This window comes from Eleutherodactylus coqui, chromosome 9, assembly GCF_035609145.1.
Source record: "Eleutherodactylus coqui strain aEleCoq1 chromosome 9, aEleCoq1.hap1, whole genome shotgun sequence".
Classification (NCBI taxonomy): domain Eukaryota; kingdom Metazoa; phylum Chordata; class Amphibia; order Anura; family Eleutherodactylidae; genus Eleutherodactylus; species Eleutherodactylus coqui.
In genome coordinates, this window is record NC_089845.1 from 136,083,375 (window position 1) to 136,102,339 (window position 18,965).

Below are 18,965 nucleotides of genomic sequence, written 5' to 3' on the forward strand. Positions count from 1 at the left end.
GGTTCTTCTTCTTCTCTAGCACAGTGTGGTGGAGCAATGACTGACTTCAGTGGTGTGATGCTCAGCCCTGGATTTCCAGGAAATTACCCAAGTAGTTTGGATTGCACATGGACAGTCAAACTGCCTATTGGTTTTGGTAAGTTAACTCCTGTTTTATGGCATGGTTGACAAGATGTTAAATATTTCCTTTTTTTTTGATGATGATGATGTTAAACTGTGCAATATGTATCTATTATTTCATTTTAATACAGTAAATGGAAAATTACAGTTAAAATAACCCAAGGTACATCATTCTCAATTACTTTTTTCATTAAATATTTTGTGTTACTTATGCATCAATTTTAAATTTTGGTTAGGTGTGTACTTGATCTAAACACCTTATACTAGTAGCAGGTGAAACAGACCAATTTTTGGTTTTGTTTAAGCCTCTAAAGTTTAATACAAGTCTAACTTTGCTCATGAACCGGCAAGTTCAGAGTTCAGTGGGCATTACCTTTGAAGCAGGGCTACACATTCTTCTCTGCTGCAGCTTGCTTGCCTATGTCTCCCTTCCCTCCATCTTTTCCTATACTGATATTGGTCCGTAACCTGGAATTTCTGTGAGAAAACAAGGCTCACTGTGAGTTTTGTAAGAGGGGACACATAACTTCTTATTCAGCCCACATAAGGGGTTATTTATTGTCTGTAAGTATGGAAATCTGTTGGTGCACATAGGTCTACCTATTGTTTTATAATCAAAACTAAGAGCAAATAATAAATAATTGCTAAAGTATACTTGACATTTAAAGGGTATTCTTGTCTTGACATGTGCTAGGATATGACACAATATTAGGATTAGTAGGAGTCTGACTACTGGGAAACCTGTCAAACCTGAGAGTAAAGGAATTGGAGAAAGAGAGTAGAGAGAAGGATCCAGCTTAGAGTACATTATCAACCAGGGAATGGTGAGGTTGGATTCTGCATACTCTTGAGACCAGAGCAGAGAGCAGCTCACCTGCCCTTTATATTAAATCATGGCTGGTGATGTGAAAGTTTGTTTACTACATGTTAATTTGTCACAACAGTTTGCAGAGTGTAGGTAATGGATGACATACAGGGAGGTGGTAGGGGTGCATTGAAAGTATGGTCATTCCTATTTAATTAAACTATATAGATAGTGATTGGTGTGTTCCTGCAAAGGCAGACCCAGGGACCAAGCTGTAAATGAACTCAGACAAATTTGTCACATCCTCCCCAGGAGTTGGTGTGCAGTGACTGAGGGCTCACTACTTGGTTCTACGGGATAGAGGACCATCCAAGACCTTCTTATTGTTCAGACAGCTCTTCCCGTATGCTCAGTTGGAAATGTTAATTCTATGCAAAATAACTTTGTATATTTGTTAAGTAATAAAGAAGCTGCTTAAACCACTAAATATTTCCAGAATCACTGAGCATCTATGTGACTTTACTGTACAGTATGTTGTAAATAAATGCTAATGTAGTAGCGAGGGTGTTAGTGGGAATGTGGATGATAGAAGCATCTACAATATTGTAGCTTTTTTTTTCCTCTCCAAAACTTCTTTCAAAGAAGAATGGTTTTGAAGAGGGAAATGCTTCAAACTCATAGAGTATACAAATAGATCCCATATAAAAGTATATGTACCTATACAGAACACATTACAGAAATGTGGTCTGACACATTGACATGCCAAAAGTCTAGGCAGAGGGACTAATGTTGTGTAAGACCCCCTCTAACCTCAGCAAGTCGACTTGGCATCAATTTCACAAGTGGATAAAAGTCATCTAAAGGGATGTATGTACACCCATGCCATCTGGAGAGCCACCACAGCTTTAACCCATGCCAGTTGAACATAACCAATACCAGTTTGGAACCACCAGCAGCCTGCGCAGTGCAATGTTGATAACTGGGGTCCAAGGCTTCATTGAGTCTGCGCCACATACAAACCCTACCATCACCCTGAAACAACTGGTACCATGATTCATTGGACCACATGTTGCCAGACCTCTAAGGTTAGCAACCTCATGACCCCAAGTGGGGCGCTTTGTCTGGTGTTGTGATGTTAATAGAGGCACTCTAGTCTTTTGCCCCAATGTCCCATGGAAGCTAAATAATTTTGAACTAACCTGTGGGATATGCGTATGTAACCTCTTGAATTGAACTTGGATGTGATTTTTGCCAGATTCACTTGTCTGTTCACATAAACAATTTTAGCAGGTAATGTCAGTAGTAGTCATTTCCAAAGTTGTGCGAGTATTCCTCTATCCACAGCATTATCTATGTACCTGAGATGCGTTATAGAAGGCATTACCACCCACAGTGAACAGCAGAGTGACCACTCAGCTGTTCACTGTGGGTGGTAATGCCTTCTATAACACATGCCTGGTAATGCCTTCTATAACACATGCCTGGTAATGCCTTCTATAACACATTCCTGGTACACAGATAACACTGTGGATAGAGGAATACTCGCACAACTTTGGAAATGGAATGTCCCATCCATTTGTCACCCATTATTATGCCTTGCTTCAACTCTGATAATTTGCATTGCCTTGCCATGAGCATGCTGGCCACCCAAGCCATCCCCCATGGTAACACCACTTCTTAATCAATTTAAATACTGCTGTCCCATGACTTTTGGCATATCAGTGTATATAACAACATACACATTCATAGTAATACTCAGTATCATTTTCTCATTTGGTTGTGTACATGATATCTTATCCATATCACCTTGCAAGCTCTTGTGTGGCTAATAAGGGGGTGATTATAATTAATTACTTTTCCAGTGCTGATGTTTTAGAATAAGGATAAATACACAGCATATTCTTCTTGTGGAATACACAGTAAAGTCTTAATATATCCTAGTAGTTACAACAGAGCAATAGGACATGAGATTTCTCATACTGCCAGAAATGCTAGCACCAATCAAAGAAGGACGCAGTCCGTGAAAACAGCAGAAGTGCAATAAACAGCTGGAAGCGCGTTTTACATCTGCTGTTTTAATTAAATGTATCGTTAGGTAATTCAATATACGTGATTTATTTTATCAGGTGTGCATCTACAATTTGTCAATTTCTCCACTGAAACAATACACGACTACCTGGAGGTACGAAGCGGACCTGCAGACACCGGCTCTGTAATTGGCAGGTTAAGTGGTCCTCAGGTCCCTGCTGCACTGTTCAGCACAACTCATGAGACCAGCTTGTATTTCCATAGTGATTATTCTCAGAACAAACAGGGATTTCACATCATTTATCAAGGTAAGCAACACACTTTGCTATTCTAATGCAATCAATAAAAAGTTTTTAAAATGTGCATTTAGTAACTTTGTGCGTAGTTAGTACGTCTATTTATAACTTGGCTTTACATCTGACAGCCAAAGTGCTTGGGGATTTTTTGTGTAGATAAAAAAAAAAAAAGCAGAGAGGAGCGAGGATCTGTCTAGGCTCATGCTGAAATATAAACTCCGTTCTGAGCAGGCAAAAAAGGATCAGAAATATAGTAGACAGCAGTCCAAAAAATGGAGGTTTAAACCGAAAAACACATACAACAATATATAGAATTCCTCACTCTCCTTTAAGGGCAGGTGCACAGATGGCTTCGGAGTGCTGTCCGTTTTTTGGATTCCCATTGACTTGACTGGGTGAATCTCGTCCGTAAATTGGATCGGAATAGTGCATTTCATCAGGAGATTTTTCTTGCAGTCCATGTATATGTCTTGCCATATTAACTAATATGAGGCCATATGCTGTCTTTGTGGAGTCCACCTTTATATTGGACTCCAAAGGAGTGATAGAAATGCAAATGTGCTAGAGCTCTAAGAAATCTTTCACACCGCTTGAAATTTTTTTTGCATTCTGAACCGTAAGCCAAAGTAAATTCTGCACCAAATTCTACATGATTTTACACATGAAAATGGCTTTATTTCACAGGCAATTATGCATCAATGAGACTTGCGGATTTTGGTTCAGATTTGCAGTGCAGAGTTTGGAAAAATTCCACCAGTGTTAAAGGTACCCAAAGTACCTTTATAGTTGTACCCCATCCAAGCCAGTTCCATTCTAGCCTGAGGAAAGATCGATAGAAGACCTGAAAGCTTACTGTAACATCATGTATTTTTGTTAGCCATTAAAAGGTATCATATCTACAAGATTACTTGGTTTATCTCACTAAGAACAACCACATAGGTACCCAAAGCAAACGTTCTAACTACATGCAAAGAAATATACACAGTTCATACTTGCCCAGCAAAACTGTTATTACTCACTGTGACTCGACAGTTCTCCTTATTGATGCTGCAATTGGAAGTCGACGAGCTGACCTGCGACTGCCTTTTCTTTCTACAAAGGAAACTTATGTTAAAGGGTTTGTCCAGAACGTAAAAAAAAATGTGGGCTTAAAATGGTGTAAAATAAAGAAAAAAATGAATATTCAGCTACTTCAGCGACATCTCATCCAGCACTGTAGCCCTGGTGCCGTGTGTTAGGATCCCAGAAAAAGCAGTGAGAGTTGTAGCACTGGGACAAAGTAAAGACTGTGGGAAAATAGCTGCCTGGAGCGTATAGCATGTATCACATAAGGGACCACTTCTGTCTGCTGCAAAAGCGATATTAGAGTGCAGCAGCAATGAGAACCTGGGATACTGTGCTGAACAACTGGAGACTGATTGGTGCAAGCAACTAGACAGTAACTAGAATTTCCATGAATTGCGATAAAGGAGCGTTCCTGTATCTAGACTGGTCTGGGCCTGTCGAAGTGAATACCCCAACGCAACATGCTGTAAGTGAGGCCAGTCTCAATCAGGTTATAGCTGTGCACATCCTTAGGAACCAAACAATCATCCAAGAAGCCTGTTGAGTAGGACTGAGATTGATTGAGCTCACAAGTTTGAACTCTGTTAGTGCCATAGCAACGGAAGCCTATATAATATTCATATGAATATTGTTTTATGCTATGCTGTTGCGATGTGTTCTGTGTAAAATTTTGCTGTTTTCTATCAATGCATAAAGTTCCATTAATCCCAAGATTTAGTTAGCCATAGTCAGAAATAGGAAAACCTGTGGGAAATATCTTATTTTGTATGTATTTTTTATAATTGGGTCTATTATGCCCAGCATCCTTTACCCTCTGATATTTACATGGACTGTCCCTCGATTTCTGCACGCCCCCCCCCCCCCCATTGAATCACCTGTCTGTTGAGTTTATCCAAAGTGTTAATTTGACAACTGTAAAGAATATTTATTCATATTGCCATGCCTCCTTTCAGACCCAGTTGGCCATGGCACATTCCCGGGATTTTGTATTGGACCAACATCAGCCATGTTTATTGGTCCTAAATAACGTTGCACAAATATAATTACTCTAACCACTAAATAATGATCAGATCAGCATAACTATTATTACTGTGTCTAGGACCATTTTGAGAAGCATTACAAATTATGTATGGAGGGATAATATTTTGTTTTTATGAAGATCAAGACTGCCGCTCTTGAAAGGACTATCATTTTTATTCGAGCATGTGTGGATCCCAATGGATAAATATTGACCAAAACACTAGCTTGTGAATGAGAAGAAACTTCAAGTAGTAGTATACCGGTTGAGTTCTTTTCAGATACGGCGTTGAGCTGATATTCCCTCATCTCCGTAGTGACAACTAGTTGGTTGCTTTTTGTTTGTGTAAGTAACATTCACCGGTGAATATAACAGTGTCATAAATCCTGGTCGTCAAATAAAACACATTCTTAGATATTTGCTCATGCATTGTCACATGCTAGTGAAGACGTCTGGGTATGACATGGAGATGTACATTGACTTTGACAGGTTGATGTTTCCCAAATGAACTGCTGAAAATGTAACATACAACAGAATGGCTTCTTGTGATTCACTCCAAGTATAACAGCTAAAAGCTTTCCTCGAGCAGCAGTGTTCCCAGTCGTCTCTCCAAAACGCATTCTTTCTCAAAACTAAAACTAAAGCCTATAAACCCAAATTTTTGATTTATCAATGGACAAGAATATGTAATATACACGGAATGCCCACTTTATTAGAGACCTGCTTTAGCCTTCAGAACTACAACAATTAATGGTGGCATAGTTTTTCTGAAATTGCTACCCGCGGTTCCCTGAAAATAAGACACCCCCGAAAATAAGACACCCCCTGAAATTTGCAGAAGTCCCAAATATAAGGCACCCCCAAACTGTGCAGGCAAGTCAAGAGGCCTGTCCCCTGCTGCCATCCCAGTTGCCTCCCATCTCCAGATGTATAGGTAGATCTGCAGACAGTCTGCTGTTATCCTGTCCCTGCTGTGCTGTACGAGTGTGCTGTTGTTAGCTCCCCTTGCTGGCTGGAAAAGTCCATACTGCACATTTTGTTCCTGCTGTACATGTCTGCTGTGATGAGCTCCCCCTGGTGGCCGGAAGCTGCAATACCATCCCTGCTTACAAGTGGTACAGGAACTTCTGTCTGCAGACAGGTACGTTACTTTACAGCCCTTATTTTTTTATGGCTCTGTGTGTGAGTCAGGCAACCTGTGTGTGATTCTTAAGGCTGTTTTCTCACAGAGTGTATTTCCAGCGGAAATCTCGCAGTTTGGCCACAGCGATAAACAGCAAGATTTCCGCCGGGAAAACGCTGCTTCAAAACCCACGGCATTCAGCTGCTTGTTTTGAAGCGACCTGGCTGCACGCTTTTCCGTTTCTGTGGCTGGTGAATTCGCACCACAACATCGGCTTCTCCCAGCTTTGCCGTGACAGATTTGCTGTCCCATGTGGACGAGATTTCTGAGAAATTTCGTCCACAAAGCTGGCCAATTGAGGGATTAGTGGCCACAGACGGATTTGCCACGGCGAAATAAGACACCCCCTGAAAATAAGACGTAGTGCATATTTGGAAGCAAAAATTAATATAAGACGCTTCTTATTTTCGGGGAAACAGGGTATGTAGGAATATTGGCCGACACATATGGGATAGCTACTTATAGTTGCCACAAATTAGGTGAAAGTACTGACTTGCCTTTAAGAACTGAGATGAAGGGTTCATTGGTTTCTCTTGCTTGCCCCAAATACTTACGTCTTATCAACACAGTACAACAGATCAGTGATACAATTTTTGTGCTATTTTGTCCACTGGAGTATCACCTTTGTGTTATACATAGATGGCAATAGCACTAGAATTAGTCTTCTGCTGTTATACTCCCTCTGTGCTAAGGAACAGTGAAATGTGCACTCAATCACATTTGTTGGAGCACCAGCATTGTATTTGTATTCAGCTTCAATTTGCTTGACTGTGCACTGCCTGTTTGTTAGAACTATTGTTGGCATGGCAGACCATGCGACTGCTATGAGGCCTGTATCTTTATCCCCAGAACTACCATCCAGTGGTAAAAATCTGCATACACTGACACTGGCCAGAGCGCTCAGGACGCCAGCCAACTTCCCGTCCCTTTCCTGCTGTTATGTGCAGGAAAGGAAGGAGAGGAGTCGGCCAGATGCCCTAAGCACTCCGGCTAGCATCAGCTGGAAGAGTATGTTCTCACTTTTTTACCATTGGCCAGTGGTTTTGGGGATAAAGGCAGGGGTACATAACATTTGCCACGAAGGATCCGAGTAGGGGACCCCATTCCGAGTCTTGCTATGGGGCACCAGGAGTTTCCAGTACTTCCCTGCTTGATGTCCTTGTCTGACCCATGTAAACCCAAATTGTTTATGTCAACAGGATCCCCATTTTGCTGGATGTTTTTTCTTGATCACACCATTCACTATTTAGTCTCCACATTGCCACAAAAGAAAACCTTCAGTTAATAAAATCCTGGCCCGGCTATTCTAGCACTGATAACAAACCTCATTGAAAGTAATTCAGATTACTCAATTTTCCCATTCTAATGTGTATTCCCACTGAAACTGATCCATGGAAAAGTTGCTTCCTTGAAAACTCTAAATCATGTAGTGAGACCACCCACCAGATTCATAAGCCTGCAATGAGAAGGGATTTAAAGCTGTGTGAAACCTTTGTGCCTGAAAAATCAATGCACACATACCTCACTAAATTCATGCAGAAAAAAAGCTGCACTTGTTTTATTTTCTTTGCATTAAGTTTTCCTTTTCATACATATAAACAGCCTCATACTTGGTTTACAGGCTTTCCTACATTCGAGTTTCTGGCTCAGGGGTGTTCCTCTGGAGGAATTCAGTCTGTTTACACTGACTGACAGAATTAAGATTTCAGTCCTCTTGTATGCAGTTCCTTGGACAATGATACGAGCACAGAAATCAAACAATCAGAATATTTTTTTAAAAACGCGAAATACGAAAAGTCTTCATTTCCAAAAATACAATGATAAAAAATAAAGAGTGTAAAAGTGTACATAGATTTTAAAATCAACGAAATCCAAGTTTTGTTGACCTTTTCCCAGAAAACTACATATCAATTTGCCAAACTCCTGCTCTATAAAAGGATGCCTGTAGATAGGACAGCATGTTCAACGTGACAGTTTCTTTCCAAAATGTGTTTTCCCCTTTAAATATTCAACAATTGCTGTACAATTTGTCAGTAATTTTAGAAAAAGGCATATCTAATATTCTCCAGGAGATGGTTTGGGATTAGGGGACAGTGACTGAGCTAACACGAAAGAAACATGCTCCAGTATTTGCACAAAGTAATTTATTTGGCAGAATGAAATCATTAATTCTTGACAAAACAATTTAATATTATAATTGGAAGAAATTGCGAACTTTCTGCATTTCTGAAAAAGCCGTTTTTGTAAGAACATCTCACTCATATATCAAGAAATCTGGAAAAAAGGTTTAATTGTGCTGAAAGGAGAAAGTTAATTCTGTCATTTAAAATAATATTCCCTGTAATGAAACAGATAAGAAATGAAAGTTTGATGCATTGGCCGTAATCCTCACATGGACGTCAAGTAAAGGTGAACTTATTTGTATTCTTAGATCATAGTCACTTAAATGGTATTTGGAAACTAATAAAGTGACGACATTAATCCAAGTCTCTCCTCGTTTATTAAAATAATGTGTCATTAGAAACTATAAATCCTGTGAAATATAAACCTTTTTAGAAACATATCTTTGGCCCCATAGTCCCCAAAGTAATGCAGTCATGGTCTCAGACAGACATAGAAGCACAATTTTGTGGTTGCTAAATCCAATATCTTTAAAGTGACCCAATGGTTTCAGAACAAAATTCCATCCTAGGACCAGAGGAGGTATATTACCTGTAGTTGATCTTGTCTTGTCTTGTCCCTCTGTTCCCCTATATAGAATATAGCAATGCCAACAATTCGAAATATAACGGTGTTTACTTACTCAAAGAGGCAAGGGAGAAAATTAGCTCTCACCCCCTTACAACCCTCTGATGATCCTTGGCTTTCTTGGATCATCTGGGGGTGGAGAGTTCATTCTTTCCCTGTCCTCTTTGAGATTGCTACATTCCATAGAGGAAGTCCTCCAGTGCTCTCCTGTTTTACTTTCTTTCCATATTTTTGTGGTGACAACCTTCCTGGAGTCATAGTCAGTGGCTGCTTAACTTTGTGGGGGAAGGTCCTATCCTGTGGTGTAGCAATTCCATATAATTCTTGAAATGATTTTTGTATTGCCCTGATAGAGTCAAATATCTAAAGGTTATATTTGTGCGCATCTTCATTATACTTTTGGCACATTTAGGAATTTTTTAATTTTCTAATTGTGTTAATCACCCATGGTGCATTGATAGTGTTAGACCTGCTTTCTGGTTGGCCAGTGCTGCTTGTGTAATCAGTGTAGTCATGGAGCAGTTCACACAGTGTATTGGGTAGTTTGAAAATGAAGGCGGCCATTTTGGCTGCCAAAAACGCGGCCTCAAGTTGACAAAATGAAGCAACAGTAAAGAAGATTAACTATAGATAATAAGAGATAATATACCTCCTCCCCCTCTTGTATGGGGCAGAATTTTGTTCTGAAACTGGAGGGTCACTTTAAAGGGGTCCGCATGGGGAAAATGGATATTGTAGACATTTTCTAAAGCTAAACCCAATAAAACATACTTGAGCTCATTTTTTTCATCCACATATAAACTTTTTTGTTTTTACATGCATGGTGATTCATTTAAATCCATATTTCTTTGATAAACGGTTATAAATCCTTTGCTTCCATTCACATAGTTATTGATTCCAGTGGCATAAACTTATCCCCTATCCGCAGCTGTTTGGTGGGCCCAAACTGCTGGGACCCCATTTGATCTCTAAAAATTGGGTCCTATGTCCCCCAAGAGACTAAAAAAATTATTGAGTGTCAGCTTGCATGCTCCACCACTGTTATGTTCATTTTAATGAGAGCACCAAAAACAGCTGAGTTTAATCACTCAGCAATCTCTGGTGCTGTCATTGAAAAAAAAATGGAGCACCATTCATTTTGCCAGTTTCTCAGGAGACATGGGATCCCCGTTCTGGTGATCGGTGAGGACGCCAGTGGTCAAACCCCACCAATCAGGTAGTTATCCCTTATACTGTGGATAAGGAATAATTTTATGTTACCAGAGTACCTCTTTAAAAGGGCTTTCCAGGACTTTTTAAAAAACAATCCTATGGCAGGGAATGCAATTTAATAAAAAGTATGCAGTACTCACACCCTAAATACTCAATTTCTTTGGACTCCACTACTACAGTAGCTCAAGTAGCTGTTGCATGACTGCAACAGCCAATCAGTGGTTACTGGCCATACAAGGCAGTATTGAGGCCTATGATTTGCTGCAGTGGTCACATGATTGATGTGTATCACTGGTGCTTGAGCTTCTGGGACCTAAACTACATTGACCAAAGTGGCTGTACTGGAATGACGATACATTTAAAGGGTGAGCACTGCATGCTTTAGTATGTTGTTACATTCCCTGTTGTTGGACAGGTTTTGAAACATCCTGGAAAACCCCTTTAAATCCCGACATTCCTGATGTCTGCAGCCATCACTGGAGGAGCATGCTGAATACATATGTGTCATTTATGTCAATAATTAATCTGCATACAGGAATTTGCACAACTCCTCCTAGTGGTGGCTGCAAGCACAACGAATATTATGAATTACCTATATAAATGTGCCAAGAAAAGTAGGTGATTTGGAACTTAGAAGTACAAAATTATTTTAGCAATGCTCATATATACCCTAATCATCTCTATAATTTGGGTATAATTGGGGGAAGCTCTTGCTTATAGACAAAATGGACCAAACTACAGAACAATACTTATAATCTTTATAGTATAGTGTTAAATAGCTGCGATTTATACTGGAATCATATGAATACACGAGTGACAGTCAGGTGAAGTACTTGGCAGGTTTCATTGGGATTCACAGAGACTGCAAGATTGCCCAGCTGTCTGACATACAACAACCAGCCAAACAGCAAACAAAGGGCACTTTACAATTGGCTCATTCATCGCTTTTATATTTAAACTCCAAATTCATTTCTGGATGATATTTCCATTACCATATCTTGTTTTTGTGAAGGCTTGGCCAGATCACCAGAAATTCAGTTTATTGGTCCACCCTTCCTTACATGCAACTCTCATGATCTGTTGTTTTATACATAATGTAAATGCTTATATACCCTATCTGTTACTTAATACATAATAGATTCCTTACTCTGTGTTGCGTCATTCCTTTGGAATTACTCCTTGGAATGTTTGAACTAATTGACAACTGGGTGTTACTAATTGACAACTCCTGTCAGTAGAGTGTGTCCCTATCAATACTAATTGAAGAGTGTAAAGCCCCATTTACACGCAAAGATAATCTTTTAAAGGACTGAAATATTAAAAGATTTATCATCTTAATTTGCATGTAAAAGGGCCTCCAGGAGCTGTTTGCAGAGACCAGCATGTGATTAATCACACGCTCAGTTGTGCATACAGCTGAATTGTTCTGCTAGCGGCTGCCAGCAGAATACAATGTTATCTGCCGCCTCCAGTGGAGATAACAGCTTGTGGTCTAATGAGAGATGCTTTATCTCTCACTAGCTGAACGATGGCTTTTAAGTTCACCTTAAAATCATAATTCAAATGAAAAATGCACGATGGTCGCGATTACATGTAGCGATTATCGGTCATTTTCAATCATCTGAACACATTGAAAATGTTAGTCTCTGCCCACAATACCCTTTTAAATATGTTGGAGATTCTGTTATAACCTGGGAAAATTTAACTTGGCATGGTCTCAGTCCGTTGGTTTTAGTGGCAAGAACTATAAATTCCAATGTTATTTTATGTGGAACTTAAGTCTTTACTAAAACAAAAAGGTCAAGAGAGCAGACAACATCTCAAGAAATGCTGCATGGCTCGCATAGACCTATAGCAAAACTATATTAGGGAGTTAGTTTTTTACCCACCAAGTGTGAAGCCAGAGTTTGAAAGCAGTCAGAAGCAGCTGCAATGCAGCAGTTCAGGAGGGTTAGTTTGTGTTGGGTGCCCACCTTGCTACGTGTACCTTTTCCTCAGGCTGTTGGTTAAACATGGTGCCCAGAGTACTAGTAGAAGTATACTCCAGCAGACGTGTTGGGAAGAGGCCTGTAAAAGACAAGGCCAATCAATCAGAAGCTACAGGCATTGTGTATGCAACAGTAGGGAAAGTAATGAGCCATAAACCAAGCACCAGTTTGACTGAAAATCAATGTATTAGAGTAATGAAGCCGAGTTGTTTCCTTGAGAACTACTTTACCTATCAGTCTCGTAATGTGTTGCAGCTCACTGCCATGGGTGCTAGCTTACCTTTCCTGATGGTTGTGGCTTTCATCTTGCTTCTCTCAGCAGAATCCTAGCTCTGTTGTCTGCTTGGTCTCTGACAACAGCCCAGAGTTTGCAAGCACACATACCAGCACTCTTAAAGGGCTAACTTGCAAATTCTTCCCATGCTTATCATGTGGTACCCTTGGTTATAACAGCCATCCTTCTCCTATGGAAGATGCTTGAGTTTGTGGTATTTTGGTCCTACTTTAGGTACTATTCAAATGTGTTCTGATTGTCCAGTTCCTAACTGGTCTTGTCTGACGTTGTTGCTTTCTGTGTTCCCAACCCCAGCTCGTTATACTGACCCTGCTTCTGTCTGCTGCCTACCCCGACCTCTGGCCTACTGAATCATGCTAAACCCATTCTGTGTCTCATGACCTCTATCTTGTTTCTCATTCTTAAGTTGTGCTGCCTGCCCCAACATTGATTGTTCAACTATGCAATTAAAAGTACTATTCATGGTTAATGTGAAGTAAGATTTCCCAACGTTTTGCACTTGGTTATTTACACTGTGTTGTTCCACTAATTTGTTTTAGACCACAGTTTATGGTCTGTTCACATCTTTGTCATCATTTCTGTTATAAATGGAAATAAAGACACAGAACAGAAGCCAGGGTACTGGTGCATCCTTATCTCCACCAGAACTATGGGGGGAGACAAGGGTTTGCTCTGGTGGAGTAAAATGGAACACCCACTGCTACCGATTGGCTAACTGATATTTCTCCCCATATGCAACGTAAGACCTCTACTCCCCCCTCATTGTGCTCTTGTCACTCTCGCAGCCGCTCATGCTTCTGTCCCAGCCACTCATACTTCTCGGCTCCCAGTTCCTGCGCTTTCCGTTCAATGTTCTGACTTTCCCCGCTGGCCTCCCTTAAGCGCTGCAATGTCTGCAGTGCTAACAGTCTACTGTTACTTGTCACTGTCACTGTCACAGGCGCTCTGGGTTCCTACCTCCCTGCTCCGGCACTGTACATTTCCCGGTGTAAATTTCCCCGACGGCCTGCCTTCATCACTGGCATATATGCTTGTGTTCAGCACCACCCCTGCAGCTGGCCCTGCTGTCTGTGTTCCTGTGTGAGTCACTGTGTTCTACCGTCTTCAATGTAGCCGTGGGCGCTCAGTGTGTGCACGTCCCCCAACAGCTGTAAACCTCCGGCAGCCTTGCTGCTGCTTTTCTGGGGCCACTCAGTTTCTTCATGTCCCCCCGCAGCTGTAAATCGGCATCCAAATTGTGAACACTGCTCCACCAGTTATTCTGCCACTGCTCATGGTTCATCCTCACCATAGTGGCGACCAGCACACTAACCCTAACCCTATCCCTAATCGTTATACTCAGCCTAAGCCTAACCCTAAGGCCAACTGTAACCCTACACAGCACTACGGGGGGCATTAGGTAGGTGTTCCCTGTCACTGTGCTGGCCAACCCATGTCTCCACCCAAATTTCTGGTGGAGACATAATGCACCAGTACCGGAAGCCAGTGCTGCCTGGCAAACGATATTGACTTATGAGGAGTCCATCGGCTGTGCTGAAAAATCTCTCACTTTCAAAGAAAAACTGATTTTGGTGAAATCTGTGACAAGGTTCTTGACTAGTGTTTAGCAAAGTGAACCAGCCAAACCCTGTTTTGGGTCGAGTTGACTAAAAACCCAAACCTCAGGCTTTTCATTCTGGCCAAACCCACTAAAAAAAGAAGTTGGTGGTGTTCCTCTGGCTCAGTAGTTAACACTGTTGCCTTGCATGACTAGGGTCCTACTCTGACCAAATACAATATATGCATGGCATTTGTATGTTTTCCTTGTATTTGTGTGGGTTTCCTCCAACATTCTAAAAACATACTAATAGGTGAATATAGATCGAGACTCAATAGGGACTGACCATAGCAAGTGATATAAAATTCTGCATAATATGTATGTGCTATGTAAATAAAGATGATTATTATGAAACACAGGAAGACACCATCCAGATATTAGCCTTGCTCAGTTTTGAATCTAGGGCTCTAGTGCTGTAAGGCTACAGTACTAACTACTGAGCCACAGGACCAACATTTCCAATTTTTAGGGCTATTGGTGAAGTTATGGTTCTGTTCAAACTACTTTGACTACACCGAATGTTTTGGCAAATTGGCAAACTTGGCACAAACATTTTGCAAATTGACCAAACTGACTTTTTCTAAAGTATACTCAACACTACTCTTGACAGCTTCCAACACAGATATGAACATAGCCTTATCCATACTTATGCAATCAAGAACATAGGTAGGGAACTGATAGAGCATATGTCCAGGTGGTATTAAGCCATTCTGCTTTGGCCAGAGTATTTAGATGTGAGTGTTATGAAATAAACACTAACTTCGATTTAAATGCCCAACTTTCCCAAGAATTGTGCCTTTCAGATTAATATTCCATTGAAATTCAATGACAGATCTAATTCTTGTTGACTCTGTAGTCTTGAATTGTGGAAGTTCAGAAATGGACTGGATCAGTGCATGTGAAGCATCGGTGCAGTTCTTTTGAGTGGTGTGGAGGAGTATGAAATTTTATGTTGAACAACTTTATACATTTGCAGCTTAAAACAAGTTTTCTTAATTATTTTGCGGTATTATAAAGAACTGGGAGATAATGTTTTAACTTATTAATATGCAAATTGTGTCTTTAGTAAAACATCCCTGAAATTCAAGCTGTGAAATTTTTATGCAAATATCTAGAAGCCATGGTGTGCTCTAGCTAAGATATTTTGAGTATTAACACTTTATGCCCGTAGGTAGAAGCATATAAGAAGTCATAACAGTAATACAAGTACAAATCTATAAACTAGATTTCTCTTCTTTGGCATAAAGTTTATCACAGGGTGTCCCAATTCTGTAAATGTCAAAAAGAGGTAGGTAGGCTTCTACATCTAAAATCTTCTTTATTTTCAGGGAACAAATTCTGTCCCAATTCTGTGGTTTCTTTTGATCAACTGAAATCTGTGGTGAAACATTCAGGGCCATTTTAACACTTTGATCGGCTCAATGTGAAAGTTTTGTGAGTAGGGCACCCCCATGCCAAGAGGTTGGTGGAACTTAATTAGGAAAGTTCCCCTTATCTCACTTGGTGCCAAAGACTCCTCAACCACCATTGTACAGTGTATCTTCTTCATTGTCAAGCCACAGCCTCTTCCTTCTCCTGAGCTCTGCCTGATCGGCCAGCTGCAGCTCCCGGACATTATATTACTCCCCTCCAAACTCCTCCATAGCTCTGCCAACCACACCGCTGTACAAAGGATTAGTGGGAAAAACTCATCTGGCATGTGGTTGGGAAGCAGAGTGGCCACTGAGTCTATTGCACAGAAAATTAGGAAGGCTCTGCATCATTGTTCCTGCTGCTCTCTCCAAGCTAAACATAAGAGGGTTACCCCTGTTGTACCTGTTCCCTGTGCCCCATAGCACACAAATATATCTACGTTCAGAAGACGCAAACACAGTTGAAATTGATCATGCAGACAGCTGACCCAATGCAGATGCACTTTTAACCTGTGGTTAAAGCAGCCCTGGGAACCTGACAGCAAGTGTTCAATTACTTTGCAGTGCCACCTCAGGAGGAATGAGGTCTAACACATAACTCAATGTTCATGTAATTCAGAAATATGTTCACACCACCTTTATTTACATAGAGCGTACATATTACGCAGCAAGTTACATCACTAGATATTGCATTAAATTCCCATTAGCGCTCACAATTTTTAAATTCACCTATTAGTATGTTTTTGGAGTGTGGGAAGAAATTGGAGTACCAAGAAGAAACCCACGCAAAATGAGGAGAACATACAAACTCCATTCAGATGTAGTCCTTAGTCATGTTAACTGCTCCAGGTAAGGTTGCCACATGGCTGGTTTATGACTGGCTTACCCAGTATCTCAACTGGGAGGTTGGTGGCAATATTTTGTGTGCACTGGCCCATTAGAGGCTGGTAATTAGTTGAAAGTACATATTGTGCTTGTGCAGCACATTAAAAGAGACTTCTGCGCCTGTGCAGGGCTATGGGACCTCCAAGAGGTGAAGCTGTAGCACAACCAGTAAGAGGTGGACCTTTTAGTTTCCTCTTTCTGGCTAGACTACTTCACAAGTGGCAACAGCAGTGTCATTGTTGCCGCAACCGTGCAGAGGTGACTATCTGGTTGCGGTGGTGTGCAACCTAGAATCAATTCTCCCCAGCCAACTAATTACATTTATGCTGGCTGGTATGGCTATCCACAGTGCCCGTGGCTCTCTGTCATTCCTAGTGGGCGCAGGGCAGGCTTGTGGGTCATGGACTCCCGAAAGGCCCCAGCTAGCCAAACATATTTGCAAGTGAGTCCAAGACAGTGAGGCAAAACAGAGCAAGGTAATGACGAAGCCCTGGCCAGTTAAGATTACAATAGTCCAGTAGGGCTGGCGCAGGAAAGCTTCTAAGCAGAAAGACAGAATGTACAGTGCAGGAACAGCTGCTGCCGAGGCAGAGCAGAAACATGCAGAGTCCAAGCAGCCAGTGAATAGGCCCTTGAAAAGTGTAACTTATTGAAGCTAGTGAGGATGACGATGCATGATTTTCAGGGGCTTAATTACTCTGGACTCGGGCAGTAAGATTGATTAGGCCATTGAAAACTGGTAACACAGCAGCTGCTGTGCCTTAACCTTGGCATTATTTGCAAAGCTCATTAATTCTTGTATAAAATCATACATTGTGATAAGCCACACCCCAACCCCCCCCCCCCCTTCCCCCAGACCATGCCTCTTTTACCCTGGCTAGCATTTTTTGGTGACAAAGATGGCAACCCTAGCTCCGTGGTAAGCACTTAATCAGTACTAAGCAATATTTTAGTACAATTCTAATTAAATGGCTATGTAATAGTAGCATATTTTCACATTCAAATTTTATTTTCTCCTTTAGCTCCCATGAAAGTGTGTTTTATATTCCCTGTGCAATGTTCAATAGTCTGGAAACTTTTGTATTCAATTAAACGGTTCAAATCATAGATTACTGTACCTGTAAAAAGTGCTATATTAGGAAATTATCGTATTAAGAAATGTAGATGTGAGATAGTTATGTTAATGAAAATATTAAGGACGTATCTGAATTTTGAAAGCTCTATTACATATGTTCTCGAGGGGTTGTCATATCAAGAATTTTCGCTTAGAGTTAAATCCTGCCACCAATTACAATCATTTTTTATATTCAGACTTATTTAACCCTCTCCAATCCACTGTCTGACGTCTGAAGACATTATGATTTAAGGCTGTACAGCTCCGATGTTGGAAGACATCCGTCAGGATTCTCTTACTGTATATTGCCAGCCTCTCTGCTGTCGGAGCCTATCCAACATGTCACCTCATGCAGTACTAGCTTTAGCCAGCATATAGCGCCATTGTATAACGGCAGAAAAAGAGTAAGCCCCCCAGGAAAACCAGGATTCAAATTGGATTGGAAAGGGTTAAAAATGTTCCTATCCTTAGATATTCCAGGACTAGTGTAAGAATAGTGTCACGTTTGAATAGCACCATTTGCTGTTTCTTTTCCCAAACATTCCAGGACTCATGTTAAAATAGCACCACATGCTGTTTATATCCCCAGATATTCCCAGGCTAATGTTAGAATAAAGCTGTGTAATGCCTTTATTCCATGTCCGCCTCAGTGATTGCTCTATCTGCTCAGTCTTTCTTCCCTCTCTGCTCCAGTATGGGGAGCGATCCCTAAAGTGGTGAATGGCTACTTCTGAAGTTGTTGTCTCTTCTCTGATGTCAAAAAAGTTGTTGAGCAAGCGATAAGAGAGGAGTCAGTGAGACCACCGTGAAACATTTACTGAGGTGGACAAGACACAGAAGGGTTCTTCAAAAGAAAGAACTGGTGTCACTGTTCTAACATTAGTAATATCTGTGGCTATAAACAGCAGGTGGTACTTTTCTTGCTACAGATGATTGAACTTTTGAAAAGTTCAGTTAGGATGGTTGGCCGAATTTTATGTAAAAGTTTGGTTAGTTCCGAATTAGTTCAAACCAGAAGTTAATTAAAATTTCTAAAAACTAGCATTGAACCGTTGTGGTGATGTCCTCCTGAAGCATGGTGGCTTAGTGGTTAGCAATGTTGCCTTACAGTGCTGGGGTCCTAGGTTAAAACCTAACCAAGTAGAAGATCTATGCGTACGTTGTAAACCTCCATGCAGATGTTGTCTGTGATCAGATTT

The 18,965-nt window shown here is 40.8% G+C and overlaps 1 protein-coding gene across 1 annotated transcript in view; it reads left to right on the plus strand.

The window, feature by feature from the left end:
* The window catches only part of CSMD3 (CUB and Sushi multiple domains 3), a 909,686-nt gene that overhangs the window by 614,445 nt on the left and 276,276 nt on the right, over positions 1 to 18,965 (plus strand). The window contains exons 37-38 of the mRNA XM_066579038.1: positions 20 to 136; positions 3,052 to 3,261. Coding sequence (XP_066435135.1) covers positions 20 to 136; positions 3,052 to 3,261 — 327 coding nt within the window. The remainder of the gene's footprint in view (positions 1 to 19; positions 137 to 3,051; positions 3,262 to 18,965) is intronic.